Source organism: Trachemys scripta, chromosome 13 (genome assembly GCF_013100865.1).
Source record: "Trachemys scripta elegans isolate TJP31775 chromosome 13, CAS_Tse_1.0, whole genome shotgun sequence".
Lineage (NCBI taxonomy): Eukaryota > Metazoa > Chordata > Testudines > Emydidae > Trachemys > Trachemys scripta.
Window position 1 is genome coordinate 12,085,481 of NC_048310.1, and position 20,283 is coordinate 12,105,763.

Sequence of the window (20,283 nt, forward strand, 5' to 3'; positions counted from 1 at the left end):
TTGGACGATCTGTGACCAAGTTCTGAAATCCTACCTTCCAGGTACTGGAGTGACCTACACTGTAACAGCTGACAATACAACTCTGATTGAATCCAGCGCAAAGGAAGGAATTGTCCCTCACAATCTGACGCTTGATGGTACCTCTCAGCAGCTGATTGGCCCCGGGGTGCATCAACTGGAAATCCTGGCAACCAGCAACACAACAACATCCGAGATTTCTGAAAGCATTGCTGTTCATTTAGTTGAACCTATATCTGGTCTTCAGGCTGCATTAGCCTCCCACGCACTGGAAATGGGAAAAGACCTGGAGATAAATGTCTCCGTGGCTCATGGTGCACCAGATAAGCTGAAGTTTGAGGTGGTCGGGTCTAATGAAACTTACTCTCACCAGAAAGACAGCCCTAAAGGAGAATCTAGAATATACAGGATTCCTGTTCATACTGAAGGTACAGCTCACTAGCCTGTTACTTTGTCTCATACACAAAGAGTCTGAATTATTTTTTTTTACTTTAGATTAAGGAAAGCAAGAAAGAACAAAAGTCAAATCTCCGCGCGAGAGAGCAGTGTCTGTATCTTCTTTGCAACAGGCTGCAGCAATTCTGAGAACAAAATAGCTGCTGTCTCCGCACACAGACTGAGTTCAGATAGACTGAAAGGTGTCCTGCATAGAAGACACAAGCATCACAGTTTCAGAGCTATATAGGCCACATAGCAGATACTGAATTTTTTCTCTCCTTTAATATTTCTTTGTAATTCTTTAATAAGGCAAATCAATAGTTACTGTCAAGTCTCAGTTTGACAAGACGTTTGTTGTGTGTCTGTAAGAAGGATGGGACATGCAGCTTGTGCCCTCTGTGTGGCAGCTGTGCAGTTACATATTTTCTGTTTTCACTTCTTTGATTCAAGCAATTATTTTTGTGCAGCCTAAAGGCTCAGGGCCAGTTCTGTACCAGTGTGACTCCGATGATTTGACTGGTGTCAGGTCAATGCAAACTTGGTGTAACAAAGTGGAGAACTGGGCCTTCAGTCTTTTATTTTTCTAACAGATACAAGATCCGATACTTAGCAGCTATGTAATGACCAGAGCTGGGCTTTCTGGCATTGCAAGACATTGTACACCAGGCTTCGTACCATGACAGTGGTAGCACAACTTTCAAACTCTTGATGTGAGACAGTGCAGTTAAAGTGTTCTGTCTGGTACCTGGAGTTTGGAGAGGGCCCCACAATATCTGCAAGGCAACTGAGGGGCACACACTGTGCAAGCACATTTTGCTGGGAGGGCGGGGGGACAGTCCTAACAGACTCGGAGCGAGACTTGAGGCAGAAGCCACATTGTCTGGATGGAGTTGCTCTGATGGGTCATCTTGGACTGGCAATCACACTGGAAGGTTGTTTGTTGGCCCTGACTCCAGCTATTCTGTCTCCCTGGTGGGGATATTGTGAAAAGCTGCAAGTGTAACCCTCTCCCACTCACTGTGGTGCTCTCTCCCCCTCTAGTGGTGTCTGGGCCACACGTAGAGGTTGATAAACCTGCCACAGCTTGGCAAACAATAGATTTTGCCTTTTAGCTCAGGCAGATGAAGCTCATGCTTTTAGATTTAGAGGTCACAGATTCAATTCCCACTGCTGCTGACTCACCCAGAGTCAGGGTGTTACAGAACCCTATAACCTGGTGGAGTTTGTGATCCAGTGAAGTTCAGTTTGGAGGCAGGCAGGTTACATTGTTCCTGGATTTAACAATACCATGGGATAGTTGGTGCTGAGCTGTTTTCTGGGTCTGGAATTGGTGTAAATAAAACTGTAGTTGGAGGCTCAGAAGAGGGACAGAAGAAAGAGATCTTTCCTCTGGAGCTAATTTGACTGAATTTTATTGGCCAATAATGGTAATTGTAAAATCCCAAGAGCTCAATGATCAAATAACCCCTAAATAACTTATTTTAAAGACGTAGTTTATTCCAGTATTGCCTAGTAATTCACAAGTGAGGAAGAGGATTTCTTCATGAAGGCCTGGAACACAAAGTTGGATTTTTTCATTTTATGACTCAAACATGTAGGTCCAGTGCACTGCTGCTGCTAATGCCCGATCTACCTTTGGCACCCTGTCCTTCCTAGGTACATTTGTGGTCAAGGTGCTAGCTATGAATGCCTTCTCGAACATGAGTCTGGAGATTGGGAGCATCACCGTATTGGCCAACAATTCTCTTAAAGAAGGTAATAATGCTTACCTAACACTGCTGTTTGCAATCATATTCTGTGACCCTTTACAATAAATCAGTTCACTGCACAGAGTGTTTGCATGGTCTGCACCTAGGACTCTAATAATTGCTTCCCTCCAGAGCCAGTGCTGATAATCCTCTTGGACACTCTGGGGAAAGAAACCAGAGCCTACATATATACTAATTGACTCTCTTGCTGCTAATCTCAGTAGAGAGGCAAGAGACTGACTAGGCATGGAGAAGGAAAAACATGCTCCTCACCCAGTACGGGAGTCCCCTTATATAGGGTTGGCTATGCAATACAGGGAAGCTAGCATTGCTCGTTCTGGTATTGTCTCATTCAGCCCCAGTTGCACGACAGAACCATTGGAAGTTTTGCCACTGACTTCAATAGAGCAGGATCAAACCCTATATAAGAAAATGAACTTCCAAGGACTGTCCATTATGTACCTCTTACCAGCTCTCAATTCACTTTAAAATTAAAGTGAGAGATACAAGAACGTATAACATTCTTGATTTAAAAAATCCTTAACAAAAAAAGGCCAGTAGCTTCTTATTACTTTTGCCTAATGACGAGAGTTACCCTGGCTTTGAAGTGGTCCCAGGTTGGGGTCTCTCCGCACAAGGGTACACATTGCACATGTGCTGTTTGTGCTAGAAAGAATTAGTTACAGATGTGGCCTGGGAAATACCTCCAGATGTTGTGTAATACCTGAATCTCAGCATAACCTGAACTGCTGCTGACAAATAACATGCTGCTAGATAGCTCAAGTCGCAGCTACATTCCTACTAGTGTAAAGATAGTGATACATTTGAACCAATGAATGAATGGGCTATTGTAATAACACTGAGCCCTTAATTTCCACTGCTCTTTCTCAAATTGTCTTTGCACCTCCACTTAGGCTGCAAGCTCTTTGGGGCAGGGACTGTCTTTTTGGTCAGTGTTTGTAGTTAGCACAATGGGATCCTGGTTCATCATTAGAGCTCCTATGCACCATGGTAATACAAATAAAATTCTGATTTTTATTTCACTTGCACCAGTTTAACTCCATCAACTTCAACAAATTTACTCCTGATTTACCCCACTGTAAGTGAGAGGAGAAGCAGGATCCTCCTCTTTATATTAGTTGCTTGTTGTTATTATTTTGCCTGTTGCAACATTTCTGCTTATCATAACCTGGGAGTTTGGTTCCTGTAACCCTGACTTGCAAACAGATTGCAGGCAAATCATGATTTATTTAAGTCATAATGCTCAGTCACTGCTGTCTGGCAGCCTCACAAATGGCAGTAAAATATTCTGTTATCTTCTTTATATTTAACAGACTCGTCTCGGAACAAAGGCAAATCCAAAGCAAACATCCGAAAGACAAATGTGAGTATTGTTCAAAAGGTATAACCTGAGGTGGAAAAGCTAAGAAATACCTCTTGGTTGTTAAAGTACTGCCTGAAGAACATTTGCAACACACATAATTATGGACCCGATTTTCCATGTTGCTGAGTATCATCAACTCCTGTTGACTTTATTGGGGTTAAGAATTTAAGAACAGCCATACTGGGTCAGACCAAAGGTCTATCTAGCCCAGTATCCTGTCTTCTGTCAGTGGCCAATGCCAGGTGCCCCAGAGGGAATGAACAGAACAGGTAATCATCAAGTGATCCATCCCCTGTCACTCATTCCCAGCTTCTGGCAAACAGACAGTGTCGGCTCCAGGCACCAGTGCAGGAAGCAGGTGCTTGGGGCGGCCAATGGGAAGGGGCGGCATATCCGGGTCTTTGGTGGCAATTCGGCGGCGGGTCCCTCAGTCCCTCTCGGAGGGAAGGACCGACCGCCAAATTGCTTCCGAAGAATGAAGTGGTGCGGTAGAGCTGCCGCCGAAGTGCCGCCAATCGCAGCTTTTTTTTTTTCTTCGCCTCTTGGGGCGGCAAAAAAGCTGGAGCTGGCCCTGCAAACAGAGGCTAGGGACACCATCCCTGCCCATCCTGGCAAATAGCCATTGATAGATCTAGTTCTTTTTTTAACCGTGTTATAGTCTTGCCCTTCACAACATCCTCTGGCAAGGAGTTCCACAGATTGACTGTGCGTTGTGTGAAAAAATACTTCCTTTTGTTTTAAACTTGCTGCCTATTAATTTCATTTGGTGACCCCAGTTCTTGTGTTATGAGAAGGAGTAAATAACACTTCCTTATTTACTTTCGCCACACCAGTCATGATTTTATAGACCTCTATCATATCCCAGTCTTATTAATCTCTCCTCATATGGCAGCCATTCCATACCCCTAATCATTTTTGTTGCCTTTTTCTGAACCTTTTCCAATTCCAATATATCTTTTTTGAGATGTGACGACCACATGTCCACGCAGTATTCAAGATGTGGGCGTACCATGGATTTATATAGAGGCAATATGATATTTTCTTATTATCTATGCCTTTCTTAATGATTTCCAACATTCTGTTTGTTTTTTTGACTGCTGCTGCACAGTGAGTGGATGTTTTCAGAGAACTATCCACAATGACTCCAAGATCTCTTTCTAGAGTCGTAACAGCTAAGTTATACCCCTATATGTATAGTTGGGATTATGTTTTCTAAGGTGCATTACTTTGCATTTATCAACATTGAATTTCATCTACCATTTTGTTGCTCAGTCACCCAGTTTTGAGAGATCCTTTTGTAGCTCTTCGCAGTTTGCCTGGGACTTAACTATCTTGAATAGTTTTGTATCATCTGCAAATTTTGTCACCTCACTGTTTACACCTTTTCCCACATCATTTATGAATATGTTAAATAGGACTGGGCCCAGTACAGACCCCTGAGGGACACCACTATTTACCTCTCTCCATTCTGAAAACTGACCATTTATTCCTACCCTTTGTATCCTATCTTTTAACCAGTTACCAATCCATGAGAGAACCTTCCCTCTTATCCCAGGACTGCTTAGTTTGCTTAAGAGTCTTTGGTGAGGGACCTTGTCAAAGGCTTTCTGAAAATCTAAATACACTATATCCACTGGATATCCCTTGTTCACATGCTTGTTGACCCTCTCAAAGAATTCTAGTAGATTGGTGAGGCATGATTTCCCTTTACAAAAACCAAGTTGACTATTCCCCAACAAAATTATGTTCATCTATGTTTCTGACAATTTTGTTCTTTTATTCTTTACTATAGTTTCAGTTGAGATGCTTAGCACATCACATGACTGGGCCCTCTACATCTGAGGCATTGCTACCTAGAATGTTAGATTAACATAGAATCCACACTTTATATCTTTGAGGCAAATACATTCTTTAGATCTGTTCTAAAGCTCTTAGTAAAAGCCAGCCAATAAAAATAAACAGACTAGAAAACTTATTTCTCCCAATGACCGATCCTACTTGGACTGAAATCCTCTTACAGTTTTTTAAAAAGTCAACTAATTTTTTTTAATCCAGTTTCTGAGAAGGTATTCATTAAATAGAATGTCCCAAATTTATTTTTAATGCCTTTTTACATTGTTTCTAAAGGTTTTTCTGCTCCCATTGGTATTTATAAGGGTCTTTTCAGCAAAGGAGAAGCTAACAGTCTATTGAGAGTAAAGGATGAAATTCACGATACCCTAAGTGCAGTCAAATCCACAACATTAAACGAACTGTAAAAACTAATTAAAAATAATGGTTTTGTTTTCTTTGCAGTGTAATAATCTTAAGGGTTACTTGTAACTATAGCAAGTACAGAATTTCACACGGAAATGATTTTCAAGACAACAGTATCCCTTAAAAACAGACTTCACTCAAAACAGAAACTATGTCAGAAGAACAGGAGACATTACTCATCTTTATGGCTAGAGCCATTATGTGTCAGAACGCTGAGAAACAGAAAAACCACATCATTATTCATGTGTGACCTATTGTAAGAGGAAGAATTGTCTGGTGGTTACAAGCACAAGACTAGGAGTTGTGACATCTGGGTTCTAGTCTCAGCTCTCCTATAGACTTTCTGTATGACCATGGACAAACCATTATTTAAGCTGATTGGGGGCCTAATTTTTTTAGCCCTGGCTCTCTCTGCTAATAGCATACTTCAAATCCCTTTTTCTTATTCATTATAAAATAATGAAAGGTTAGACATCTGTTCACGCACATTGCTGCTCTAATTGGTACTTTCACTTCTTGTTTAGGATGACAAAAGGAAAAATAAAATATACATTAAACCTAGTCGCCATGTGGATCCGTTCACAACAGTTACCCTTGACTGGCCAGATGACAATAATAATTCTACCTTCACCTGGGGATGTGGTAAGTGCAGTGCAAGTTTTGACTTTTTCCTACCATTAGCTAGCTGCCTAATGGTAAACTCACCATCATACTGGATGTGCTGTGCCAGTCTGACTGTAAGAGGGTATAGACCCCACCTGGCTTTAAACAAAAGCTACATGCTTGTTGTACAGTCAAAATATCACGCTTCATGCTCATTCCACAATACTACTACATGGACCCCAGTCTAATCTTCTCCCTAGGGATGGCTGCTCCTCGAGCTCCATCTCTCAAGATGTGTATCCCCAACCCTGAGCCCCCTCTGCCACGGATCTACTTCCACCTGACCCATATTCAGAGTCTTATGAGCCAGCAGTAATTAACTGGCAGCTCCCAGCAGAGTTCCAACGCCTGACTGCAGAGGGCGACGGTGCTGCCAGAGTATCATATCCCCTTTTTACACTGAGGAGAAGCAGGCTTGCTGTATCTGAAGCTGGGGGAGGCTTCTGTTTTTCTGCAGCAATGAAAAAGCATTCAAGGTTTAAAATTGGACCGGGACTCCAGAGATCTGGGTTCTTTCCTCTGCCACTGGGCAGATGGGCCACTCTGGTTAAGTCACTTCTCTGTGCCTCAGTTTCCCCCTCTGTGAAATAGGGATAAAGGAGCTTGCCTCCTTTGTGAGGCATTTTGAGATCTACGTCTGAAAATCGCTACAGACGAGCCAGATATTATTACCAACATTAAAAAGGAAATGTTTGTGCAGGGGCTTGCTGGCCTGGGTGGCAGGAATGTGTGCAGCATCAAGTAATCCCCACTGACCAGAGGATGGCACAGATCCCGCCTGCCTGCCTGCCCCCGCCAAACTCAGCGGTGACCCTGCAAGTGATAGTCAGAAGCCATGGAAAAGAAGAGAAGCAGGATGAGCAATGTCTGTACGTGACTGCCAGACAAGAACTGCGCCCAGAAATCAGGTCTGCCTTGGAACCGTAGTACTTATTCCCCATTCTTATTGCTACATTTCCTCCTGCAACCACTGAAATCAATGAGAGTAATGAGCTGAATTTCAAAAACATCCAGGGGCCTATCTGCATCTTTAGGCATCTAAATACCTTTGAAAATATGGCCCTTAGGAGCCTAAGTTTCATGAGACTTAGGCCTGGTCTACGCTACAGACTTAGGTCGATGTAAGCTGCCTTATGTCGACCTGTTAGGATCTACATGAAAATGCAGCTCCCACTGATGTAACTCGCCCACTACACCAACTTAATAACTCCACCTCTGCAAGAGGCGAAACACTGAGGTCGATGTATTCAGGTCGACACAGTGACACTGTAGACACTGCATTGCTTACATAGGCTGCCTTTCAAAAACCATCCCACAATGCCCCACACTGGCAGTTAAATTGGTTTCCAGCGCTCCTGGTGAGGCCATGCACCGCTGACACCAGGAGCGTAGTGTGGACATGTAAAACCAATTCAATTATTGCAGGGGCTGTGCATCGTTGTAACTTAGACTGATGTAATTTTAGTGTAGACTTGCAAAATTTTGTAGTGTAAACTTAGTCTTCTAAGGCCTGGTCGACACCTAAAACTTAGGTCGACTGAGCTACATTGGTTAGAGGTGTGAATTTAAGAATTCTTCCATTGACCTAGCAACCACCTTTCAAGGGGGTGGATTTAGTACAACAACAGAAAACTCCCTTCTGTCACTGTAGCAAGTGTCTACACTATAGCTGTGCCACTGTAGCATGTGCATTGTAGACACGTCCTCAGTACCTCTGCTCCTTTTGAAAATAGGACATAGGCTCCAAAGTCACTTGGGAGTTTTTGAAAATGTTGCTGTTTGTGACTTCTATGTACCACCTGCCTCATAACCCATGAGTTCAGCAGATTCCAACCAAAAGATGGAAAAAATAAGGTGGGCTTTTAGCTGGGAGTACTGTCATCTGTTGGTGCATAATTATTGTCTTGCCTTCCTTCTAGGTGTGAGAAAAACTGCAAGCTAGTGAATGTCTCTGCAGAAGTTGCTTTAAGAGCCACCATGCAGGAAGGCTCCCACTCCGTACAATATAACTGGTATTTAGATAACACATTCCAGTCAAAGGTGAGATGAGTGGGTTGGTCAGGAATGCTGCACCCACAAAAAATAAACACCCCGATTGAAAGGAAGCCCTTTGAGGTAGGGGTGGGGGTGTCTCCGAGGTACCTTTAAGGCATTTGCTGCCAGTGGAGATAATCATGATAATTGCATGTGTAAAAGCAGGCACACAGTTGCACATGCACTTTTCACACACATTTCAAATCTTGTCACGTATATTCAGGTGGACGAATGTTTCACCAATATCATTCATTCTTTGTCACTATTAGTGTACCGTACTCCCATGTATCATAGCAAGAAAAACTCCTGCTGATGTCAACAGGTATGTTTTTTTAATAAAGGCTTCAGGACTGGGTCTATAGACAATGTAGCACACAGAACTCTCTGGATGGAAATCACAGTAAACAGCCTCTTCTGCTTTGTTAATTTTCCTGTTGGGTTTTCCAGCCTTCCTCCCTCTCTTCAGTCTGCAGTCTGAAGGGTTTCCGACAGAGCTCCTTGACTTTGCTTCAGAGCAACAGATCTACATTGGTATTGAACAGCTCCTTTCTGCAGGCACACGGAGAAGCATTTCGGATTAAAGTAACAGGTGGGGAAAGCCAGAGTTTCAAAAACTCCACCGAGATACAATGGAGACATCGTACATAGTAGGAGAAGAAACATTTTAAAGGACAAATATGCTGTTAAATAATTTGATGCACTGAATGCCATTATGTTTACAGTGACTCTTTTCTTAATTTTGCCAGAATATGATGTATAGTATGGTACACACAAAAGCACAGAGTAGAAGTGTGGCAAAGCTGCAACTGAAACACATCCCTGGTGGCTATATGTAGTATTGCAATAGCTGTGCCTCAGTTTGTCCTGTGCCTTCTATGGCTGATTTCAGCCATTGGTGTGACCTGCCAAACCAGGTAACAGAGTCCAACCCTTCTCAGGGTCTCAGAGTACTTCATTTAATATCCACCAGAATGTAACAAAACAACTGAATCTTCAGCCCATCTGGGCTCAGCTGGTCGCCGCCTTCATTTCAAACCATCCTAACACCAGCCCCAGGTCCTGGATTTCACTCTCACCGCCAAAGGTGGTCACACTCTCCCTCCACCCCTGGTTTCAGGCAGGCTGCAGTCCCTGATCAGCCCCTATCTCCAGTCAGGCTTCCAGCTCAGAGCTCAGCCACTTCTCTCAGCCCTCAAGAGAAAGCTCTCAGCTACCATTCCTCCCTGGCCTCTCCTCTGGCAGACCTTTGCTTCTTCCTTTATGAAGACCCAGCCCAACCCTAGCTGTGTTTGACCACCAATTAGGCCAGATCCCCCTTCAGGCAGGAATGCTGGAACAATTTGTACAGTGGGGGTGCTGAGAACCATTGAACCAAACTGTAATCTCTGTTTATGATGGAAACCACTTCAAGCTAGGGGGTGCCTTCAGGTGTAGCCTGGTAGGTTAATTGGCCTCTCAGGCCACTTTAACCCTTTTGTCACCTGTACACCCCACACAAGCAGTAATTTGAGGTGAGTGAGGGCTTGTCTATATGAACACTTAGTTTGTGGCAAGTTGAAGGGGGGGGGGAATCTACCCCACAATGGCATGCTGTGCACCAGGGGTCTATGTGGACCCTGCTGCCATGTGCTAAAAGTACCCTAGTGCACTTTAGCCTACTCCCGTTTCAAAGCAGAGTAGTGCCCAGCTGCAGGGTCCTTACAGACACTTAGCGCCTGGCAGGCTAGTGCGGAGTATAGTTACACTCTAGCTTGCCACAAACTAAGTGTTTGAAAAGACAAGCCCTGATTCAACAACCCTAATCCAAGATGATATTAATCATCTGATTTAGACACATCTGGACATGGTTCTATGATGAATATTCAATTTTATAATCCAGCTTCCTTTTACAAGGGAAATAAAACCATGTTTGTACAGTGCTGTCTATGCTATAGATTAGCCTATGAAGATATCTCAGCTCTGGTTAGACAACATTGCCACTCCCAGAGCCTGAACAAACTGCATCATTATTAGCGTATGATGCTCAGTGGTGCTGAAAGTCATCAGATGATGATCACTGATGTTTTCCCTCTGAACTTTCCAGCCATGACTCAGAATGAATATGGCGACGAAACTTACGTTGTCAGCATGGTGCCCTCACCAGTGGTCCCAGTCTGTGCTATATCCCCCAAGGAGGGATCGGTGCTCACCAGCTTCACGATCTCCTGCAGTACTGCCTGCTCGGAGGACTCCTGCCCCCCTGCACACAGCAGTCTGCTCACGTACTGCTTCTACCTGAAATCAGGTATGTTCTGGGGCTGGTTTGTTTGAATGGCAGATTCCCTGTGTGTGCACCCAGCCTTGTACTTCCATCACTAACAAGAGCACAGGGGCGTAACCCACTGCTGCTGCTGGTCGATAATAACTGGCCGGATTCTCATACCCTCAACTCGGACAGAGTAGCCCCTTGTTCTGCACATTGGGTTGTTCACTTTAAACTTGTGAAGTAAGATGCAGCCCTTGCTCAACCTGGCCGTATGACAGCGGAAAGAAAAACCAGGTACGAACAGGGCATATGTATACGAGGGCCATGACCTTTATGATAGTTTCCCTTTGGAAACTGCAGGAGATTTTTAAAGGATCCCTTTAAGGATTGTGGAATCACCTTAGGCAAGGAATCTGAATTTAAGGGTCATTATTAATTTTTCCACAGAGGAGTTATTTTAATTTTGCAAATCAAAGCAAAGAGACATGATTCCCTGGTGATAACTACAGGCCCAATCCTGCACGGCGCTGAGTGCCTCTTTGGAGGATGCTGAGCTATTCAGTAGGGTGTGAAGTATATGATGGGTAACACTGTCTTTCCTCTTTCAGGCTCCCTCCTGAACTGTGGCCCACATCCTGAACTCCTATCGGTTTATCTTCCCCTGGGAGAAGAGGAAAATAACTTTGTTTTACACGTTACAATTACTGTCAGCAATAACTTTGGTGACATGGTTCAGACTGATGCTACTGTCAAGGTACACGGAAAAATCATTTTCCTTATAGGCCTCTCACTGCCAATAGCTAAACCTGTGATTCTGGGGGATTGGCCACCTTCCAAAGCCTCATTTTATACCCATTACTCTCTTGTGATCCACAGCCACCATCCTCCATCCTTCTGACCAAGGAGGACTAGACCGGCTTCCTTGTAGAATCCCATGTGCAGCCAGCAGTTTCTTCCATCACAGTTTGTTCAGGCCAGAATTTAGAGAGACAGTGAACAGCACAGGCTATGTATAGTTTAGTCTGGGAGTTAAAAAAACCAGAGAAATACCAGAACCTGTCTCCAGGGGGCCCAATTATAAATCTTTATACTTATTTAAAGAATGTGCACCACTGCTTCATCAGTGTTACTCAATGGAGTTACTCATCACTCTGCTGATTTCAATGGCATCATACTGAAGTAAGACTGAAGTACTGCAGAGGTGAATTGGGCCCTCTCTCTCTTCTCTAACATGAAGGATACTACTACCTATCAGTATCTTTCTTTAGTCAGTCAGGTGGACCAAACCAGATGCATCTCTAGAAGAGACTGTAACTGTTTTGTAAGTTAAGAGTTGGAAACTTTTGATCAAAACATTTTTTCAGATGAAAACAGAATATGTTTTTTAAACAAATGCTTCTGCAAATGTTGTTTTCTTTTTCCTGGGTGGTTCTAAAGACGGTTGGAAAATTTCATTGGAAAAAAAAATCCCTGAAAATAGGGGGAACAAACTCAGTTTCTTGATCAGCTCTCATTATGAACACCGCTAGGATGATAATGGAGGTTGTGAAAGGGTAATAATACCAGCAGGCAGCAGTAACAATGCTGTGGGCATGTCTAATTGCATCATCAGGTTCGACGTGAAGATATGAACACTGGGAACCAGACCCTGCAGGCCACTCTAGCTGAGAAAGCAAATGCCATCCTAAAAGAAGGAAACAACAGCATGTCCCTGTTCCAGCTGTATAAGTCAATGTCTTCAGTCCTTAATCAGGAGAGCCAGGGAGAAACCTTTAATACATCTCTGCAGACCGACACCCGAAGGGAGGTCAGAGGGTGGTTTATTTTCTTACACTATAATGATGCATTTTCCATTTTCTGTAAAGATCATGGACGATTTCTTGAGTAGCCCCAAGGGCTTACAAACCTCCTTCCAAAGTCAATGGGAGTTGTAGGTTCTCAGTATCTCTCAGGATTTGGGCCAGCATTTGCCATAGGTTTCAGCTAAAAAGAAGCAGCTGTTTGTTTCTCATCACTGGCCCTTCTGAGTCATTGACTTTTCACCCCTTCCATATCAACATTCTCCCTCTTGGCTATCCCAGCACCACCACCTTGAGTGCTGCTCATGGCATTGCACTTACCCAGAGACTGACTGCGGGAATCCAGTCCCTACTAAAGCTAGAGCATTGGCCCACCAGCAGCCAGTGGGGGATGCTCAAAAGGGGTGAAATCTCTTCCCTACCCCAGACCCCTTAGAAATAAGAGCAATCCAAACTCTGTGATTCTCCAAACCCTCTCCCCCTGGACTGAGGTAATACAGCCCCAACATCTGTCTTGATTCTGAAAAGCCGAAGTAAAACTGCATGCTAAAAACATCATTCACGTTGAATTTAGTGGGGATCTCTCAAGGTTGAGAGTATGGCTGGAGCAGGGAACTGGGGGTCAGGACTCCTGCATCCTATTCCCAGCTTGGCCACTATTTGTGGACTGGACCTGTTTGCCTGTGTGTGTTACACACCTCACATCAATGGGATGAGGCTCAGTTTAGGTGTGGGATGAGGCTCAATTAAATGTTTCCCCCTGCCTTGAGCTCCTCAGAGGGAAAGAGGCTAGAGAAATACAACATATGCTGAATTCATCAGCTATGATCTGTTGTTCTTCTGAGCCAATCGTCTGCAATTCTGCTTTCAGTGGAGGTGGTGTTTATACACTAAGACCTATACATTCATCCCAACGGGTAGCAATTCACACAAGTAGCTTTCATTACTGTTAATGGATGTTATATGTGTAAATCCCCTGTGTCTCAGAGTGACAAAATATCCCTGTGATTATACAGTCAATAGCTATGGGAAGTGGCAATTTGCAAGTAGAGCTAATGCTAGCTTGAATTATCCATCCTGGGGAGTTTGTTTCTGCCATTAGATCTATAGCAAACTAGACTGTCAATATGCAGCAGTATTTACATTTATAGTCTCAATTAACATCTTTGTTCCTGTCTCTAATTATCTCCTTTCATCCCAAGCTGAGAGAGCTGATGCTGACAACTCTGGCTGCTGTTAATGTAACATCAATACAGACTGCTCTTAAGATGTCAGAAGTACTGAAAGAAACCACTTACAGGAGTGAAGAGCTCTCTTCCTCAGCACAGGTAAGCAGAGCTTTGATCCACATCTCCACCCACAGAACCACAACCCCTGGCCTTGGGAGAGCATCACTACTTGCAGTAGCCTGTTCTTTATTTAATGTTTCAGAGAGCAGGGATCATGTCAGAAGACAGTATTGTCTAGAGTGGGAGACGGGGAATCAGGGCTCCTGGGTTCTATTCCTGGCTCTGCCACTAACTCAGTGACCAAGCTATAAAATAGGTATAATAATACTTAGCTGTTTCACAGGTGGGGTAATTCATTCATGCCTATAAGCACTTTGAGATCCTAGGAGGAAAGGTATTGCTATATAAGTGCAAAGGTGAGTTATTCCAAAATCCGTTTGACTTCATGCTTGTAACTTCCTGGCATTTGCCTTATTGTCATGCTCCCACTGAACTAAATGTTACAAGCAGCTTTCCACAAGAGGAGTTTCACAGCAGCAGTACCTGGGCATAGCTGTTCAGCTGTACCATAAATGCTAGGAGTCCCTGAATGTTACTTGAACAACATGATATAATCAGTAGATGGTGCTGTTTGTTTCAATGTTCATCCCAGTGTTTCTTGTGCTGTGCTGTTCGGGAAGCGAGTCAATGGGGAAGGGAGAGAATAATTCTTCTGCAGGCTGTTGTTTTCCCAGTACACTAGCAATAAAAAAACAGTTTCTCCTGATTTCTGAGGCTGTTTCAAATGTTTCAAATGCAGCCAGGAAATGAGGCTGGAGTATTTCAGCAATGGCTAGTAACCATAGTCAAGATAAAAATGTAGCTCAGTCAGATTCATGAGCAGAAGCTTAAGATTGAAGCTGCAGGGGTCATAGATCTGAGGGATAGGCAGTGGCTGCACTGTGTAGTAAAATTTGCACAGCCCCTTGACCACGCTGGGCCTGGCTCCTGGCAGTGTAATTATTACCTTGGTTTCATGATCACAAAATAATCAGTGTCTATACTTAGGCATAAATGGGAATGCACAGCACCCTTCTATCTGCAGTATGGAGCACAGGGCATGGAGAGAGGCAATATTTGTTGATAAACTGATAGGTTTCATGGAGAAAAAAATTGAAATACATTAACTACATACATTTAACAATATAGTACCATTTCTTGGGTACCATGACAGGGACACTCATCTCTCGTGGGATGCTGCAATCCTTTTTCTCCCCCACTCTGGGCACCTCTGTAGGTTGTTCACCTCACTAGGTGAGTCTTCAGTGGCTCAGCCCTCCAGCCAAGTCACACAGTCCAACAGTGAATGGACTCCTAATGGTAGCAAAGAGTTCAGCACACTGTCTGCCCTCACCAGTGTCTTCAGCCCTGTCTCAGGGCCCCTTTAAATCCTGTCTTGCACTTGGGCTTCCCAACAGAGCCTGTCCCCTTCTTGGGTCTTAAGCCACTTTGCTAGAGGGCCAGTGGAGGGGACCTGGGCCTGCCCATTATTATGGGTGCTAGCCCAGGGGGTCTTACTCAGAGCAGCCCTGTACAGCTTCCCTCAGTTTGCTGCTGCTATTCCCTGGGCCTTTTCCCCTGTAGCCCCTTTCTCTTCACCCTGACCTCAGGCCTGAATTTCTCAACTCCTCTTCCTCCTCACTGAATATAAGTACCACCAGAACCCATCTTGTGCTTCTGTGACCAGGAAGGGGCACCCTTCCTTGCTTCTCCAGTCCTAGACAGGAACTAACCTGCTTAGTCCCTGCAGCTCCTTTTATCTGAGGCTGGTGGGCTCTGATTGGCTTCTTCTATTCAGCCTCTCTAGGCAAGCCTAAAGGAAACACTTTCGTTGCTCCTTCCTGGAGCAGAGTGAGGTAGGACTGCAGGGCCTCCAGCAGGGGGCCCCGAAAGGCCAGGTACACCCCATCACACATACAATACACCGGGGTCGGCAACGTTTGGCACGCGGCAGGTTCGGCCGATCGCGGCCCCCACTCGCCGACCCCTGCAATACACCATGGAATAGTCCATCTGTCTTTCTGGCTCCTGCCACCCTCAGATCTGAGCACTTGTAACTAGCCAGGGGCTCAGTCTTATACTGTTGAAGTCAATGGGAGTCTTGTTACCAATGGGAGCAAGGTTGTGCCGATGGCCCCAAGTTAGGCAACTGCATATAAAACATGTCAAACTGTTACAGTTGTCTGGATTGTTCTGCCAGCTCATAGCATCAGGTCCTGATCCTGAAGGGTGCTGAGCACCCTATACTGCCATTGTGCCCAACAGAAGTTGAGCACTTCCAGGTGTTGCTCAGCATCTTTTAGGATTGGGCCTTAAGGGCCAGGTTGTGATATTCTCTCTCACACTGAGCAGTTACTTAGGGTGTAAACTGTGTGGGGCAGGGAACACCTGTTTGTTCTCTGTTTGTACAGCACCTAGCACAGTGGGGTCCTCGTCCATGACCAGGGCTTAGGCATGATGGTAATACAAATAACATAACAGTAAAAATACCTTTCTCTGCAAATAGCCCCACTGGACTATACATGTTATATAGCAAGAAGAGTGGCTCATTTTAATGCCTATTATTTTTAATACACACACACATAACTCTTTCCCCTTATTGCCTGTTCAGGTGGAAGCCAGTAACTCTCTCAAAGATGTCAGTGAGTTCTTACTCACTGTAAGCACAGAGGACAGTGAGGATTATCAGAAGCGAAAGGACGCAGCTGGCTACCTGTTCAACGCAGTGAGCAATGTGCTCACAGCTTCCATACAAAATGGGACGGAGGATGCTTCATCGTCAGAGGCTGGACAGGTTGTTTTCATGTGGTTCAGTTTCTAATGTACAGTGCATGTGTGTCTGCCTGGCATGGAAGATAAAAAAAGCCCTTTTGACTTGGACATGTTTGAAAGTGGCGTTGCTTAGAGCGCACTGGGGAGCTACTGGGTGCAAAGGGGTTAGGCTGGACATCAAGGTAAATAGAATGGTGAGATTTTGTTAGATTATAAAATAGTCTCCTAAGGGAAGTGAAAGCAGCCTCTTAAAACATTACTTGAGATATGTGAAAACAGACTGGCCAGAGTAGTATATTACAGAATATACTGTAAGGAGTAATACTTCCCCTAGTGGATCAATTAGCTCATCTACTGTAATAGGATTTTTCCATTTCTGATTCTATCCCTCCCTACTGAACCATATCCTGAGGAAGTTACGTGTGCTCATCACCTCTCAGGCTTTAGCTCCACTGACTTCATCAAGGAACTAAACTGAAATCAGTTACCTTACTTGAACCTTCTGAAAAGCTTCCACCTGATTTTCTATTCAGATTTATGTGGTATGGGTTTTTCATACGTCTATGTGAATTATTACAAATGCCTTTGTAAGCATTTTAATTCCATCACTGTGAGTAGGGTGTGATATTAATCTAATTCGAGAGGTGAGGCTATGGATACCTTATAACTGGGACAGCACAGGGTATTCAGTATAGAACATGAATATATTAATGGGAGGCTGAAGATACTAATTTTGACAGAAGGGAGACAGACAAAGTGATCTGATGACCAACTTAAGGGGGCAGAGTTGGAGCACAGGTTTAGCAGTCAAAAGATCTACATTCTAATCCCAGCTCTGACAATAATAATTAATAGAGATATCCCATCTCCTAGAACTGGAAGGGACCTTGAAAGGTCATCAAGTCCAGTCCCCTGCCTTCACTAGCAGGACCAAGTACTGATTTTGCCCCAGATCCCCAAGTGGCCCCCTCAAGGATTGAACTTACAACCCTAGGTTTAGCAGGCCAATGCTCAAACCACTGAGCTATCCCTCCCCCACACATCTACTGTGTGATCACCAGACAATTTCACTTAAACTCTCTCTGCTGCAGTTTTTTCATTTGTAAATTTGGGATGATAATCCTCCCCAGGCCCAGGGTGGTGTGAAGGGTAAGCAATTCATTCAACAAGGTATATAAGCATGTGCATTAAGTACAGAATATTCCCTTTGAAGTAATGTACAAAAGGGACTATTCACATACTTTGGCATAAGTAACTTCTGAATCACAGCCATAAAGTTTGAGATCTTTGGATAGAGTAGTGCATTATAAGATTATAATTACTATTATAACATTTAATTTTTCACTGTATGCATTGCTCTCATGAGAATTATGGATATGGACTACACCAAGATCCCCTTTGCATGTTTCCATAATAGACTGACCTTTAAATCATCTAATCTAATCTATCATTTTGCACTATTCCATCACTTTGGTGTAGGAGCATCTGATACTTCATTATTTCATTCACAAATAGTACTTTTCCAATTTCTCAGCAGACACTAAGGCTTGTTAATTATTTCTTAGAGTCATTTTATTGATTTTACACCTCTACCTCGATATAACGCTGTCCTTGGGAGCCAAATAATTTTACCGCGTTATAGGTGAAACCGTGTTATATTGAACTTGCTTTGATCCACCGGAGTGTGCAGCCCCGCCCCCCCGGAGCACTGCTTTACTGCGTTATATCCGAATGCGTGTTCTATCGGGTCGCGTTATATAGGGGTAGAGTTGTAATAACTTTAGCTGAGTTTACCAAGATTATCACCCAGTCTGCTGCCTTAAAAAGAAACACTGAAAATTAGAACTAGGGAAGCATGGTTATAAATTACAAATGGAAATTAATGCAAAGAATGTGTTCCCTGCTCTTTTCAAATAACAAGTGCATATCAGGAGGCTCCCTTGTCCTTTCCAGAGTTTGGTCTCACACCAGCTGTTGGACACAGTTGAAAACCTGCAAAGCACACTCCTGATTGGGAAGCTGCCAGATGATGATCCAATGGTACTGATCGCTCCCTCTGTCGCAATGTACATAAACAGGTAACAGTCAGCACATTTCAGTTATGGCCTGTGCTTCTATGTGCCTTACAATCTCCAATCATTCTCAAGGAAAATATCTATCATTTTCTCATTAAATGGAGTCACCCAACCAAATGTTATACAGGTGGTAACAAATCCATAGGTGCTGTGATGTTGTAACTGGTGATCCATTGTAAAAACAGTTTTAACTCCAACTAATTTCAGTAAGACTAGACTGAAAATTCTCATATATGATCTGTATCAAGAGAACGATTCTCTGGGATTACATAGGTCAAGCATCACCCTCTTAAATTTGTAGGTACGTGGAAAACACTTGTTGTGAAAGGCTAATTTTTCTTTCTTTTTCAATGTTTGCTGATGCTGCTGTAGGTAAAAAATTGTCACAGGTTTGGGCAGAAGAAAATGTGAGTTCTCAGGTCATAAAATCAACCCCAAATTTGTTTACTTAGAGCATGATTTTCAACTATGCAGTTCACACTTGACATGCAATTGCTCATCTAATTTGTGCAGACGCAACAATAGTGCATAGAAATCAAGTATTTGTTCATGTAAATGGACATTTAGATGCACTTGCACCTCCCAGTTCACAATACGAGTATAACTGCAAGCCAAATTAAGTGCGCAATTGCAGATGCACATTTTTTAAAAATCATGCCCTTTAATCATTCATTACCAGTGGCATGCAGAGCATTACAGCAAGCAGAGACAGGTCCTGAAGTATTTGCCAGTGGAGTTAGAAATGGTTCTCCAGCCCAGTTATGCTCACTCAGCCAGGAAGCCTTTCTGGATGTAACATCAACTATGCTTAGCAACCCTGCACTGTGCTATTAATACTTCTGTCTTTGTCTCCATCTGTTCTGATTTTCTCTGCTTGTGTCTGACCGCAATTCTGGACAGGTTACAAACAGACAGCATGGATGGCACATCCATTAACATCTCCGATTCCAGCTCGGCCAGCTTTACTCTCCCCTCTGCCTCCTCTCTCAGTGTCACAGGAGACAGTGATGAAACTGTGGATATAAGGGTAAGGGACTGTTACTCTGACTTGATGTATTCGATAAACTCATTAATTCTCTTGCTCTAATGAGTTTGGAGCCTTTTCTCCTTTCACACTGATCACACTGGCACATGTGGTGTCCTGGTTCTTGGCCTTCCAATTATGTCAGCAAATTCACTTGGAATTTATCAGGCCAGAGGAGCCTTTTCCTTTTCTAATTGCATGGGATTTGGTGCAGGTAGTTGAAGGGAACTGGGAGCTTACTGGAAAGGCACCTCCCATCACAGCCCCTGCCTGATTCACTGCTCTCTCAGCTGCCCACAGCAATGGACTCAATTGATAACTCTAACCCCATTCACCATTTGGTTGCATTCACTGTCACAAGAAGTCAACTGATCACAGTGTCTATACCAGGGGTCGGCAACGTTTGGCACACAGCTCGCCAGGGTAAGCACCCTAGTGGGCCGGGCCAGTTTATTTACCTGCTGACGTGGCAGGTTCGGCCGATCGCGGCCCCCACTGGCCGCAGTTCGCCGTCCCGGGCCAATGGGGGCGGCAGGAAGCGGCGGCCAGCACATCCCTC

General features: G+C 43.9%; 1 protein-coding gene across 1 annotated transcript in view; it reads left to right on the forward strand.

Annotated features, from left to right (window-relative positions):
- The window catches only part of PKD1L2 (polycystin 1 like 2), a 63,875-nt gene that overhangs the window by 17,115 nt on the left and 26,477 nt on the right, over positions 1-20,283 (forward strand). Inside the window, exons 7-20 of the mRNA XM_034788793.1 lie at positions 42-446; positions 2,113-2,211; positions 3,539-3,588; positions 6,369-6,486; positions 7,208-7,415; positions 8,427-8,547; positions 8,989-9,130; positions 10,625-10,825; positions 11,395-11,540; positions 12,399-12,593; positions 13,788-13,913; positions 16,465-16,647; positions 18,579-18,703; positions 19,601-19,727. Coding sequence (XP_034644684.1) covers positions 42-446; positions 2,113-2,211; positions 3,539-3,588; positions 6,369-6,486; positions 7,208-7,415; positions 8,427-8,547; positions 8,989-9,130; positions 10,625-10,825; positions 11,395-11,540; positions 12,399-12,593; positions 13,788-13,913; positions 16,465-16,647; positions 18,579-18,703; positions 19,601-19,727 — 2,246 coding nt within the window. The remainder of the gene's footprint in view (positions 1-41; positions 447-2,112; positions 2,212-3,538; positions 3,589-6,368; positions 6,487-7,207; positions 7,416-8,426; positions 8,548-8,988; positions 9,131-10,624; positions 10,826-11,394; positions 11,541-12,398; positions 12,594-13,787; positions 13,914-16,464; positions 16,648-18,578; positions 18,704-19,600; positions 19,728-20,283) is intronic.